Raw genomic sequence first — 15,211 nt, 5'->3', positions numbered from 1 at the left:
TAGGTCTCGGGTTTTAAAGTATATTATGCTTCTTTTTTATGTATAAGATTGAGATCTAATTCCTATAGATAACGAAATTCGTTTTACATCATTCTGATTCCAAACAAACCCATTTTTTATAGCTTTTTTTTATTCCAGCTGTGGATTTTTTTATAAGTTTATGAAACTATTATAAAAACAAATTAATTAATAAGAAATGTAAAAACCCAGAATGCGAACTAAATTTTTATATTGGATTATTATTATTTTCGCTATCGGCTTGCTTATTAAATGTGTTAAACGTATAAAATATAGATTATCGATTTACATATAGCCTGCAACTGCAAGTATGCTAGTACACCTTTAACATCGATATCAATCGTTTCAAAGTTTAAGATTTAGCGTTGGAATTTTAATCTTCTCCAATCAAACCGTTGTACCGATCACTTCAGTGGATGTATAAAGTTCGTTTTCTATGTATAAAAATATTTTGTCGGACATTTTATCAGTTTCACTACCGAAAATTTATGGAAATACATGGTATATAATTCTATTTTTAATTTAAATAAATTTTTTAAACTATAATATTCATTTTTATAACTAGTCCATGTTAAATTTTGGTCACGCTTTAGAAAAAAAAAATCATGTGGTCCTATTTTTACAGCTGATGATTATGGTCAAATAAGTGCCAATTTATAATAATGTTAATAATATTTATACTATACGCGTACGTAATATCATGACAATAGTAAACACGCAAATTTTCAAAAATAGGTACAAAAAATATTATAATAGTAGACACCTTTCGGGGTGATCGACCTCATCCTCTCCAAACACGCATCTGAGTGATGTATTAGCAAGAACTACAAATAACGAGACAATTACGTTGGAAAATACTCGAAACCGCGACATGTCAAAAACAGAATATCACGAGTGTGTGGAGGCGGACACGATCGTAAGACGCGTGTTTGCATAATATTATATAGTGGTATACAATAATATACTTTCGTGCGATTAAAATGCACCGCCTCGTAACCGCCACTCCGTTTAGGTCGACCAGGAAAAAAAAATATAAATATAAAATCGCGTCTAACCGTTATTATTATTATATCATAATATTATATATACGCGTTTCGTGGTACTGCCAAACAACCGTAATATATAGTTATGCACAATATTCGTACTGCGTACGCACTAATATATATATATATATATATATATATAAAATAAAATATATATAATATTGTATATATAGTGTATGAGGCGGCGGCGGCGGTAAACAAGCTACTGTTGTTTTGCCATACGTGTTTTTTCACCCCCACCGTCCTATAACCGCGCCGACGGGTAAATCCCGGTCGGAGTTTTATGTAATGTCTGAACTTTATATTATAATAATATACGGAAACCGTGAACGCAGCGCTTTTCCACAAGTTAATAAAAAAACTCGTTTTTTACTCGACCGAGAGTAAAAAAAAAAAACCACAGTTTCGTCGTTTTATATTTTTATTTTTTAATAATATATTATTATTATTATTATTATTTATATTTAAAGTGCACGCGCGGTGTCGTCGTCGACGGCGAGCAAATAATAAAAATAGGATATCCTATAACAACATCATTACGATGCGCGTTCTGCATAATATTTGCATGAAAACCGTATAAAAGGTCCAAGTGTTGGCGTATATATATATATATAACACAATATAATAATAATAGTTATAATAGTTATAATAATATATACGTATATGTATATAATATATATATATATATATATCGGTAATATTATTTACGAGATTCCCGCCGATGTTAAATAGCCACTCTAAAATCCCGGGCGGGGGGATTACTCGGCTATGTTTTGTATAATGTTATTATTACAATAATAATATATTATACGCCATATCTAGCGTGAATGAGATATATATTTTATAATAGTATTATGCGTGTTTTATATTATTATTTAGTTTTTGTATATAAAATTATGATAAACACGCCGACGACGATTATGTGTTGTCAATGGATCACAGTAATAATAATAATAAAAAAATAAATAATGATCGAAAAGTCTATGGGAGGTTATTCTACATAGATATATGTAACAATGATATACAATAGGTAGGACGTATTGTACGACTACAAATTAATTGATAAAAAAATACCCTTGGAACACCCGGTCGTATAAGCCGATGAATGGAGTTGAGTTTAAATAATTTCAATACAGTGAATATTGTAAGTATTTATTTAATACAAAATACTTCTAAGTCTAAATGACTATAAATCATAAAAATCAATGTGCAGGTAGCTAGAGAGATGTTATTACAAGCTCTGTTATACTGCGGCTGAAAAATCTCTATTTGTCTAAGGACCAGCTATCCTTACAGAATATATGCCTATATTTACTATGATTTACATAAAATGACCATATAAGGTCTGCGATATGAATTATCTCGAACGTATACCAACTTTTCAATTATCCAAGATTTGGTATATCTACTTTCAAAATAATACAGATTGACTAAAGATATCATCATTTCTTATTCCGCATCAAATTCGTAAAGCTCTTTATTTCTCTAGACTAACAGCACGCCTATAGACTTTTCAAGTACTAAAGGTCGTATATGCGTTCTCGTTACTCTAAGTCGGTCTTTTTCTATTTATTTTAATATAAAAAAATCTGCTGTATTTGGTATTATCTCTATAAATATATTGTATATAAATATTTTGTTTGAAAATAGTATTTATTTTTTGAAAAATCTGAAAATATATAATTTATTTTTTAAATCGATATACTGCGCCAATTTTTATTTTATTGTATACAAATTGATTAGCTTTCTAATGACAGGTCGTTTTCGCTCCTATATAATATAGTAATTTTTTAAACAGTAGGAATATCTTATTAAAAAATTATTAAAAATGTGCTATATTTTATTAAATATTATGCATAAGTTCTAGGTTCATTGATGATAATAATGTGAAAATAATAAAACCCTAACGAGTAGGGTACGTTTAATAAATACATATTGTTGACAGTTGTATTTGTCAGTTAGTGAATGAAATTCTAGTAGTGAGGGAATTCCCCCCTTCTTTTTGGAGTGTACCTACTACCTGGATTCATTGTGTAATATAATTATACATAAATTTATAATAATAATATTATTATTGCGTGGTTTTACGCGATGCTCTGTACTCGTGACTGGTCGGTCACCGTCGCCACGCAATTCTTGTTATTTATAACGCACAAATGTGTATACTTATATGCTATACATTCGCACTATCCTACCACATACCACAATGATCCCGTGAACATACCGTTCCGAGCAATAACTCTCCGGGGCGAGGTGTTAGTGGAAACGCTGGACGTTAGGTGGACGTCTGGCATGGGGAAATTAAAAGAAGAAAATTATTAATATTGCCAACAAATCTACGTCGGAATTTCACGCTCACCCCTCGCCGATTTCGCGCGGTATGTCGGACGGTCCGTGGACCCGAACATTTTCCTCTATACCAACCAAAAGTATTTTGTCGTATAGCGTTGTCCGTATTATTTGTATAATATGTCCGTCGCATAGGTACTATTATACAGCATGGTCACGTGTGTCCGTATTTGCCGGGGTGGCTAAAATTTGAGCTTACTAAATCAATACTTTTATCGAAACTACACTTATGGAATTATGTACGTACCTATATATATGATCTATAATATTTTCTATTATACTATGTACTTATTACTACTAAATTATAATTATATTTTAAAATGGTATTTTATACGCTATCTAATCGGATGTCCATCAAGTTGAAATGTTGGTGTAATAAAGAAAATTATCCGAATAATTCCAAACACAAGTAACTATACCAAATATTCGAGGTGTGGGTCAAACGACATTATTGAGTATGTGGCTATGATGTGTTAGCCAGATTATATTACAAAGTGGTAAATGCCAACAATAATGATGATATACGTTAACCGATGGTTTGACTTTACGTGCCGTGAAGACTAGATGTAGGCCTATGACATTGTTTTAAAGTTTTAGTTCCGAGAAAAATCGACTTCGTGTCCAATCGTAAAATATTATTGTAGAGCATGAAAGTCGCCGTGAATAGTAACACGTAAACAGCCGACTGCCACAGTATCATGTCTATAATATTGCTCAATGGTGATTATTTTCTTAAAACTTTGTAAGAATTATGATCTAATTTTTGCGTTTTACTCAAATAAACAAATTACCAATTCTACTTGCTTAATTGACAGTCTATACGACCAGTGAAATAATTTAAGAAAATTAAAATTCAATAAATAGTCAAACAATTATTGTTATGAATAGTATTTAAACTATATGTAACATAATAGGTATTATTTTTGAGTTATTTTAATTTGATTTATATCCATTTTTTTTCGTACCCAAGTATATTTATTACTGTAGTTTGTAAAAAAAAAAAAAACAACAACAAAAGTCAGAACAGAATCTAAAACAGGTACAAATACTTTAACTATTTTTAACTATTTATTTAGATATATTTTGTTTTATTGAAATTTACAACTTTGAGTTTCTTATGTTAAATTAAGTTTTTATGAAAAATTATGTACAACAGCGAAATTATTATTATAACAATTTACTACAATGAACTATTTTCAATTTGAATTAAATAAAAATACATTATTTTTTTTTTTAAAAAAAACTCAAATACCTAGTATAAATATATACATTATTAAATAAAAGTTATCCTAGTCCTATAATTAGATAACCGAATGTAAATAAAATATATTACTATTACGTATCAACCTGTCATATATAATGTAAAATACGAGTTTTTTTATTATCGAGCAATGGTGCTTGAGAAAAAAGAATACCATTACTAAAAATTATATTGTAAATTTTCTGTCATTACAGTTATTCCGACTTTAAAACCTTGTTAAAGGCTTTTAAATTGTTTATTACATCTCTATAATAAGAATAAAAAAAATATTTTTCACGAATGTTCATAGGTATATACTATCCATTTATTGTGTACGCGTTTACAAAACAAATGTTGTGGTATCCTATTACAAACACAGTGGTGTTATAAAAATAATGACACTGCTGTAAAGTATACCAAAATTTGTGATTATCATTATTCTATAAGTGTTAAGTTAAAATTTAATAAACAAATTATATATAATAATTAGCATTTGGTGTGTATAATATTTAATAAATATGAGTATAATGACGAATGACTATTGCAAGTTTTAACATATTAATTAGGTACCTAGGTATATAGTATATTATCTATACTATGATTATTATACTGAAAAGAAAAATTCTCTAAGAATATGATATGTATGATTTACAAAAATAAATATACACACTTATATACATAAAACATGCGGATAGTATAATATATTATGATAATGAATAGAATTTCTACGAGTCATTTGGTTCTTGTAAGTTGTATATATACATTTTTATTTAAGTTACATGCATAAAAACGGCGAATGAAAGAAAATAAAAAAGGTTCTAAGGAGCATATAAATATTTTCATTCTAATTGATGCCACTGAAAAAGATGTAATGCATTTTTTATTAGCCTTGCGTCATAATAATTATTATACTGGAAAAATGTACAAGCCTTGTGCTACAATTGAGACGACTTTAAACAGTATTTTAAATTATAATTTGTTACATAAAGCGTTATTTGATTTTTTAACGAGTAATAAGTTTAAACGATTAGGTAGATTTTCTTTCAAACTAAAACGATTTTAGATATTTGAGTAACTGTATATTATATAATAATGTGCTGCAGTAACCTTGTATATGAACGATATTATCGCTGCGTAAACGTATTTATAATTTTCACTTATACAAGTTGCGCAAACATCGGGTGTAAAGGCTCGCTGTGCGTCTAAATTATATTGTTCCAAAAACACGAGTCTGAAAACTTTTTAAACTATACTTGACACATACGATAAACGCCACCCAGCCACAATACAGCGCCGAAAAAAAGTCAATTACAATCTAAAGTTTCGATAACGTTGACTGAATTTGTTGACAACGATGTAATCGTCTCCAATATCGAGAATACGGTAGCTGTAGAGGAGGGCCGAATATCGAAACAGAGCTTTTCACAAAGCAACAACATCGAAAAACGACTTCGTCAGAAAAAATAAGGGGCAGAATGAGGGGGAAAAGGTTATCGAATGCGTTCGATCTCCACGAATGGGGTACCTCTTTGACCCTTTCACCTTCTACCACCACCGAAAACTCACCTCTTCGCTCGCCCCGAGTGCTAAAAAGGAAATGGTTTGTGTAATAAAAGGAAATGGTTATACACCATATACATAGTGCATAGTTATGCGGATGTGGAAATTTTCTCCGGCAATACCGTCAACGATGATGTGCCCGTGTATACTGTAATATTACAAGCACTAGCCAGTCATTTAATATTTAGGTATCGATATGTAAATCAATACTCTTGAGTGAATGTATTACATTGGTTTCGTAGTGATGATATGTGCTTTTTTCTAAACAATTTTTTTCAGGCAAACTATAATATATTAGAAAGATTTAAAAGTTTTGTGGTGTTGTGACTACATTTAGATTGATATACATGACATATTGACGTTTTATATTAATTATATAAATAAACTTATTATAATTCTTTAGATAGTTTTTCAAAGAAAAATGATTAAAAACCCGTATTTTGGTAATTTGTATGAAATAATATTATAAATCATAAATCAAAAAACAGTAATCCAAAAAGCCGGTTTTTACTGTTAATCCAAGTATTAAATAATATAATAATAAGTATACCAGTTATAATTCTGAAAAAGTGACGATCTTTTTTTTGGTTACACGTACCTAAAAAGAATTTTTTTTAATTTGTTATTTAGTTTTTAATTTATTTAATTAAAAAAGCATTTTTTTTCAAGATCTGATATCAAATATATAGTGTATATTTTTAAGCTGAAAAAAAAATATGAACCTATATTTTAATTATAAAACGTTTAATTTCGATTTTCACCTATAATATTATGGTTTTTTATACATTTCCACAAATATAAGGTGTACATTTATTTTTTAGTCGTGAACACAAACGATTTATGTTTTATAAACTACATATGAGTTATTTGCATACCGAGTTCTAAGTATACGGTACCTATATTGATTAAATAACAATAAAAATTATTATATTGCGTTTAATAATAATATGTACTTGGATCAAAATTAAATAAACAATAATTTAATTAGAATTTATAGTGTATTATTATAATGAAATGTTTTTAAATGTTATAGAAATTTCGAAACTTTTTTTTTCGTCACTCATCGGTAATACAATATATTATTATACAGAATGGTTCACTAAGCAAGTTTACCCTTTTTTGTCATTAAATACTACATTTATTTAAAACATTACTATTCTAATCCCTAGGTATAGGTACTTAAAGACTATATTTTCATATACTTAGAAATTTTTATGTAATTTAAGGAGTGTCCTTTGTGATACCTTTAACGCAAACTTTTTTCTTCTAACAAAGACTGTATTTTTTACTGTAAATTGTTAGTATCTCATATTTTATTAGAAAACTTTGATATAATATAATATCTCAATCGAAATTCAAACGAATAGTTTGTTTTAGTTATTAAACTGTATGTTTTAAAGATAATATTCCATGGTATAAAAGATTTGAAATTTAACTATTTAAGTATTGAAAAATATGATTTTAAAGTAATTTTAATTAAGTACAAAATCAGAATGCTTGAAGGAATGCTTAATAATTGAATAAAATGGATGTAATCATGTAGGGTATAATAAACACCTCTAACGTAACAAACGATATCTGTATTTACACGACAATAAGACACAAGTTCCAAATTTCAAGTAGTTTCATGAGAATTTGCTTTTAGATGATAAATATCAAAACTTAGATTATGTAAAATAAGTTAACTATGTAACAATGTATTTGAAAAACAGAAAAAAAATATAAAATGTTAAGAAAAAACGAAATTAAGTCATTTTCAAATCTACACCCTAATTGTCAAACACCTTGTTAGGATTATACGTATTTTATATATTATAGAGCCGCCAAGACACGCACTTTATACATTACGTCGTCTACCTTATGAGATATTCAACATTATTTTCTGTTTAATCAATGTATTTTTGCGAGGAGTTTAATTTGCTCACTATAAGCTTGAATAATTTTAATGAGGTAGGTAAAAAAAGGGTATAATATCTGAGACAGAAGAAAAAGAGAGTTTAAATACTTATGCAGTATAGTTAATTAATTAATTAATTGTATTATAGTTGTAAACAACAATAATATAGTAATAATAAGTATACTTGACTTTTTCGCATTTGTTTATTGTATTCGAGTTTGAAATGGAGTCTATCAATTATATTATATTCTACATTTAATCACTAGTCTTCAGAAATTTTAATTTTGAACAATGTATTTAAAACATCTGTTAAAAATTGTAAATAAAGTTTGTACTTTGTTCTTGAACAATCCTATTTTAATTTTTAAGCACCATCATGTTTATTTTTTATTTATTATTCAATATTTTAGCAGTTGCGTTTTATATTTAGAAAAAATAAAAATAATTATTGTTTTCAATATAAACACAATTTGGTTTGGATAACCGTTGAAGTTAAAAGAAAAATAATAATCGTTAACATTTATTTACATAGTTATAAAACAGAAATTGTTCAATAAAAAAGAATCGTATATGTTATATAAATTAAATTTATATACTACATGCATAATATTTATACTCATACCTATCTACCCATGAATAACGGTATTTTATTTGATTGAAAAATACATTTTTTGAGAACCTTTAAGTGTAATTTAGTTAAACGCAACTAAAATCAATATAATAATAATGTGTAGCGTTATTTTTTCAAACATTAATAAACCATGGTTATTTTAATTTACACCGTGATTTATTAAAGAATCCTTTATGATATTTTCTTAACGGAGCGACAAACATTGAAATACTCACATAACCTTCACATAACCGTATTATACTCACACGTTTAGAATACGATGTGCATGTTTGACACAATAATAATAATAATAACAGTTTTAATAGCTAATCATTTAATGTACAAGCGTGTTATTATGTTTATCGTCAGTAGGTATAATTTAAACTTATAATGCGGTACTTATAATATATTTTCACGTATTAAATATTATTCTTTGAATCAATTGAACAAAAGGCAATTTATAACAATGACTTTCCGCATGCTGACGAAAATATTAGAGGGGTTAGTATGACAAAAACATTCTCTCGACGTCCCATTGTTTACTTGCCGTATTACCCTTCTTTGTAACGTCGTAAAAGTTACATTGTATATAACACACACACAAACACTATGTATGTATGTAAGTATGTATGTATATATGTATGTATGTGTGTTTAAGAAGAATGAAGAAAAATATAATAATATTTATAGCTAGCTTTTTAGTGAGTTTTAATTACTCGAAAAATTGATTAAACTTCGGCAACGTACCTACCACAGAGAAGTTTAAAGAAATTTAAAATGGAAGAAATTAACAACCATGTCAGAAACTTACTAAATTGACTAATTAAATTGGTAAATGGTAATATTACGTATAATAATGTATTTCAAACTTTGTTAGAAATTATTTTAAAAACCAGTACGATGGTATAAGATTAAATTATATTCTTTTATGTTTTATTAGGTAGTGAATTGCTGTTACGAAAATACATTTTCATTATTTATTGAGTTGATGGCCATTTCAGAATTCATAATAACCATTGACGGGCATTAATTAAATTTAACAATCTGTAAATTCGTTATTTAATTAATTTTTATTTTATAATATATTTATTGAGTTTGTATATATTCCAACTCCTAAGACATTATAATTACTAACAAGCTTTGTTTGATCTCGATTAAAAAAAACAATTCAATTATGAATTATTTTCATTTATTGATATTTTAATGTTTACCATCGAATTACGCGTATGAATATGGTGTGTAGTCTTCGTTACAGTATACCTACGTAATAAACTAATAAATAATAATAATTAATATTGTAGTCTTATAATTGGTTGGTAAACATAATCGGATCTCTTCAACGTATTCGTAATATTACGGTACATAATTCGATGTTATAGGTACCTTTCATATAGAACAAAAATTACTACAACGAAATAATGTGACAATTATATCGTGAACGATATTTTCTATTGGAAATCATTTATGAAAAATATATAAATACGAATTTTCAATAAATGAATATAATTGTATTTTATAGGCTTGTATAACTTAATAAAGTATAGTACACAATTTAATTATAAAATATGATTACGTGTGATTTTAGTAATTTTATTGCACTTGTGCAGAATGTAGTATATTATAATATCAGAGACAATGACGTTTAAGATATGTTTGTAATATCAGTTATATAAAGCATTTTTTTACTCAATCAGTCTTAACCGACAGCGATCATCATTTGATTCAATAATAATAATAAATATGATTGGCATGTTGCAAGTATGGGCGTATAAAAAGAAACTTCCTTCGGAGTAGTGGGACAGTGGAACGATATAGTTAACACTCAAAATGAAAATAAAAAATAAAAATAAAAATTTAAAGTACTTTAGACATTTTTAATAACTTTACTTATAATATTTTTATTATTTTATTCTATTTCATCATTTTTATACAGAATTGTTTGCAGATGGATTCAGTTATTAATATTACGGAAGATATTATTGGTTTATCGTAAATTTGTAACTGAAAAGAGATACATAATTTATTGTTTCCATCATTTGGCGAGTATTGTGAAAATACTTCATCAATCGCAGTGCTTGATCATGTCGTGTATAGGAAACAAATTGTTTAAATTTTTTGATTGAATGTAATTTGATTACACAGTGATTCTGTAATATTATTAAATAATACATATTACTGTTGAAAGTTAGGACAAGTGTTTTGTGTGAGCTATAATAATATTATTTACAATTGTTTAAATTTTCAATATTATTTTACTTTTTCACTATACACTATTATCGCATATACAAGTAATTATTATGTCATATACATTTATATTAATGTGATTTATTTTTAAACCCGAAATGAGAGTGGCATTGCGTCTGAATAGGTACGATTAAACAACATAACTATATTACTTCAATATACTTGTATCACTTTAATATAGTTTTATAGCTAAAATATTAAAGTTTGATAGTTTAACCGTCGTTTCACGAGTGATATATGTATATTATTACTGTAATGCATTGTGTAGTCATGTGTGTTTTATAACTGAATCAATTCTATGCATTTTGAATGTGATATAAATTTGTGATAATAGTGTGAAAATTCAATTTATAATTGAAGCAAATGATTTATGGAACCTCGAAAGAGTCGAAAGAGTTATTACGTCATAATATACCTATAACCCATATTATTATATTTCTCCCATATTATATGGTTGTAATATTCTATTATATACTCACATCGTACCTAGGTAGCCATATAGGCATTAAATAGCCTAAATGGTTCTTTTATAAATTAAAAAGTATATATTCATTATACACATATGTCATATTATATATATAAATAATATATATCCAATACCTATAAAGCATAATAATTCTAAATTTAAAAAAATAATTAAAATTCTGAAAAGATAAAAATATTAAATGATATGTAAACTGCAAACATTTATGTTGCATATCAAATAACCTGATTGAAGGTTATAGGAAATTACATTTGTTCTAATAATTATCAGACATTTATTAATCTTGTCAATACGTAGGTATTGTTATTTAGGTATCTTTTAAATTTGATTATATAAAGTGATCGTTTAGATAGATTTATAAATTATTTTTAGCCAGTTATTATAATTCGAAATGTTATCCTTTATGCACGCTACTCATAAAAAATAACTTATCACAATGATATAATATAGATTACCAATTTGTAGTACAGAAATACTGTGTTTTACACAAATATAGAAGGTATCCATCAAAATATGCTTCGCTTAACTCACATAATCTATTCGTTCTTCAATCTTTTCAGACGCGACCATCCCTTGTAACGGTTAACGTGCTTAAATAAATCGTTTTAATATTATATTGATTTTTATCATCTGAAATAAATTTAAAATATTTTTATCGTGTCTACTTGCATACATTGAAAAAATATAATATGTTGCTCATCATATTAACTTAAGAAAATATTTTAAAAGGTTGTTTTTCCTCTTTAAGTACATAATAGATTATTAATTATTTTAAAAGTAAAACATGATTAAGTGCAAAACGTTATCATACAAAAATAGCCAATGAAAGATTTCAAAGCATATTTTCTTTAAAAAAGATATGAATGTATCGTATACTTATAATAACAAAAAACCCATGTATGATAATATATATTATAATTTATTAATTTTTTTCAGACATGCCCAAATTCGCTGAACCGATAACAAATGTTACAGTTCCGGTTGGCAGAGAAGCAACAATAGTGTGCATCGTGGATGACCTTGGTTCTTATAAGGTAAAGCAAAAACTACATTAGTCATTAATTATTATATTTATTTAGTGGAAAAATGTAAATGTTATTCTAAAAAAAAAAATTGTACCAATGTTAATTACTGTTGTGTCAATCTAGAGTTTAAATACTGTTTGATGCTTTACTTTTAACTTGTTAATCAAACACCCTTGAGTAACTTCAGTAGTTAGTAAAGCTTAGATTTCTTACACATTTTCTACAAAATTAATATATTTTTCATTTCACTTGAATGATGTGTACAACTTTTAATTGTAATTCACCACAAAATACTCGAGTTTGTAATATTCGTGATTTTGACAAAATTCGTTAAAATTCTAATTTCAAGCATTTATAACAGAGTTTGTGGATTTAAGTTCGACTTTTTTTTTATTTCTATTAAAAAAACCATATAAAAATCTTTTGTTAAATATTGTTTAGGTTTTTGACTATATGAAACATTTTTTATTGATGATTAAAAAAAAATCATTATAAAATCAATACATTCAGCGATCGTTTCGTTCAGAATCTAAAATGGAATTTGGAATAAATAGTAATTAACTCTAAGTATTTAAAGTTTTAAAGTTTAGATAAATAGAAGATTGGATTAATATATGTTAGGTTCCTATGCTACGATCTCTCTCCGCTCATTGGGACTTAAAAAATGTTCAATTACTTTTAACTGTCTGTTTGAAATTTGATTTTTCTTTAAAGATATTCTTAGAATAATATTCTGTTTTAGAATATAAAATTTTTCATATATGTTGTTATATAACATTCAAACAATTTAAAATTTAAAAATAATTAAGTTTAAAATGTCATTCAGCTTTTAATATAGGTAGTAAATAGAAATACAATAGAAATTTCTAATTCCGAAGCAAAATATATTTTTGCTAGTTTCAATTTATATAATTCCTAACCTATTGAATTATTAGTTAATAAATTGTATCTTGGGCGTGAATTTAAATGCAAATTTCATTTTTTCTGAATTTTTTAAACATTTATTTAGAAACACAAAATAGTTCCATACGTAGTTGTAGTTATAGTCATATAACTTTAACGCTAGTACATTTCTGAAAAGTATTACATTTAATTAGAACAATTTTGACTCATCTAAAATAAATTGTCAACAGCTGTTGACGTTGTGGCGTTTATTGAGGTGGCTAAAGATTGAAAACATTATAAATAAGCTCTTTAGTGACATGCTGGTAATTTGATTGTTTATAGTCATTATAACAACATAGTCTGTATGGGTTTACAGTTTATATCGGATTTGAGTGACGTCCATCCAATTATTATTATTTAGTCAAAAATTATCCATATACCTAGATAATAGGTATAGTGTATCTTAATAGACACTAGCTGATCGAATTATATTTTTTTCATCATACCATGTCACATTCAATTACGATCAAAAGAATAATAATATTATATTTTTTCGTATGTCTACACCTCTACCGTGATTACACTGCAGAAGACTTACTAAGTTTAAGAATAATATTCTTATTTGGTTGAATTGAGTTAAAAAAAATTAAATGAATTATATTATTATTATTTTGAAATAACTCAGTTATACTATCATAAAAACTATATCCTACGTCATAATAAAACGAAATGGATTCTTTATACCCGGAATAATAAATACATTTTTTTTTTATAGAATAAAATAAATTATTATTTGATATACGACTATTACTATTAAAATGACAATTGTGCAATATTTAATTGCTTAATATACTGTCCAGTAAACCGTCTCAAGTTTATCAACTAACCGTTATTATCAGAATATGATGTAGTTTCATTCATATATGATCGCATTAATTGTTTTACGCTTGCTATAATATGAAAAAAAAATATTACCCATCAACATTATTAAAGCTAGGTGACTGGACATTTTAGATGAAAATAAATTGTAAAATATACGTGTATGATAATTATCTATGAAAATGCCTAATTATATTAATTACTAATAATTTACACGATAAATAATCACAGAACATAATATTACATTGTACAATACAAAAAATATACGTTTTAGTAATAAGATCATGAGCAATATGACGTGGCGAAACACAATTAATATACGATAAGGTGCTTTTATCAAAACTATAAAATATTATGCCTGCATGTTTTACTTAACCATAATTTACCAGGTTGGTAAAATTATTAAGTTAATCTCGTGTGTTACGCATGTTTGTGACAGAATAAATGGAAATATATAACAGGCATATTATAATATTATATTGACACGAAATTTACCAATGCAATCAACACAATATTAATATTATCATATATTACATTTAATATTTTTGATATGTTCTATTATTTCGTTACTTACTAAACGTATACGTAATTATAACAGCGGAATATTTAACAACATATTTTTCACAAATTTATATCAAAATAGGATTGACAACAAATGACATAATAAAATTGTGAACCAATTGATAGACCGATTGACACTAAATGGTCTCTTTATTTATTGATGTATTTTTATGATAAGTGTCAAAATAATAATTTAAAAACATGATAATAAATAATATTTATTCAAAATATAAAATTCAATATATTATAATAATACGTATTAAATTAATTTTTCGTGTTCTTACACACATAAATAAATAAAAATAAAAATTATTTTCGAACTTTCATTTGGTTTTCCATGTACCACCATGTGGCTTTTTGAATACTATACGAGTAGTTAGTATAGTTCCATAGTTTGAGTATCTTTTCTATACATT

The 15,211-nt window shown here is 26.3% G+C and overlaps 1 protein-coding gene across 2 annotated transcripts in view; it reads left to right on the top strand.

The window, feature by feature from the left end:
- Positions 1–15,211, top strand: part of LOC114125258 (neurotrimin) — a 161,271-nt gene that overhangs the window by 49,749 nt on the left and 96,311 nt on the right. For both annotated transcript variants that reach the window (XM_050203480.1, XM_050203479.1), the window contains exon 2: positions 12,382–12,479. In XM_050203480.1, coding sequence (XP_050059437.1) covers positions 12,382–12,479 — 98 coding nt within the window. The remainder of the gene's footprint in view (positions 1–12,381; positions 12,480–15,211) is intronic.

Source organism: Aphis gossypii, chromosome 3 (assembly GCF_020184175.1).
Source record: "Aphis gossypii isolate Hap1 chromosome 3, ASM2018417v2, whole genome shotgun sequence".
Lineage (NCBI taxonomy): Eukaryota > Metazoa > Arthropoda > Insecta > Hemiptera > Aphididae > Aphis > Aphis gossypii.
Note: the sequence above shows the minus strand (reverse complement) of the source record. Positions and strands in the feature narration are given on the sequence as shown.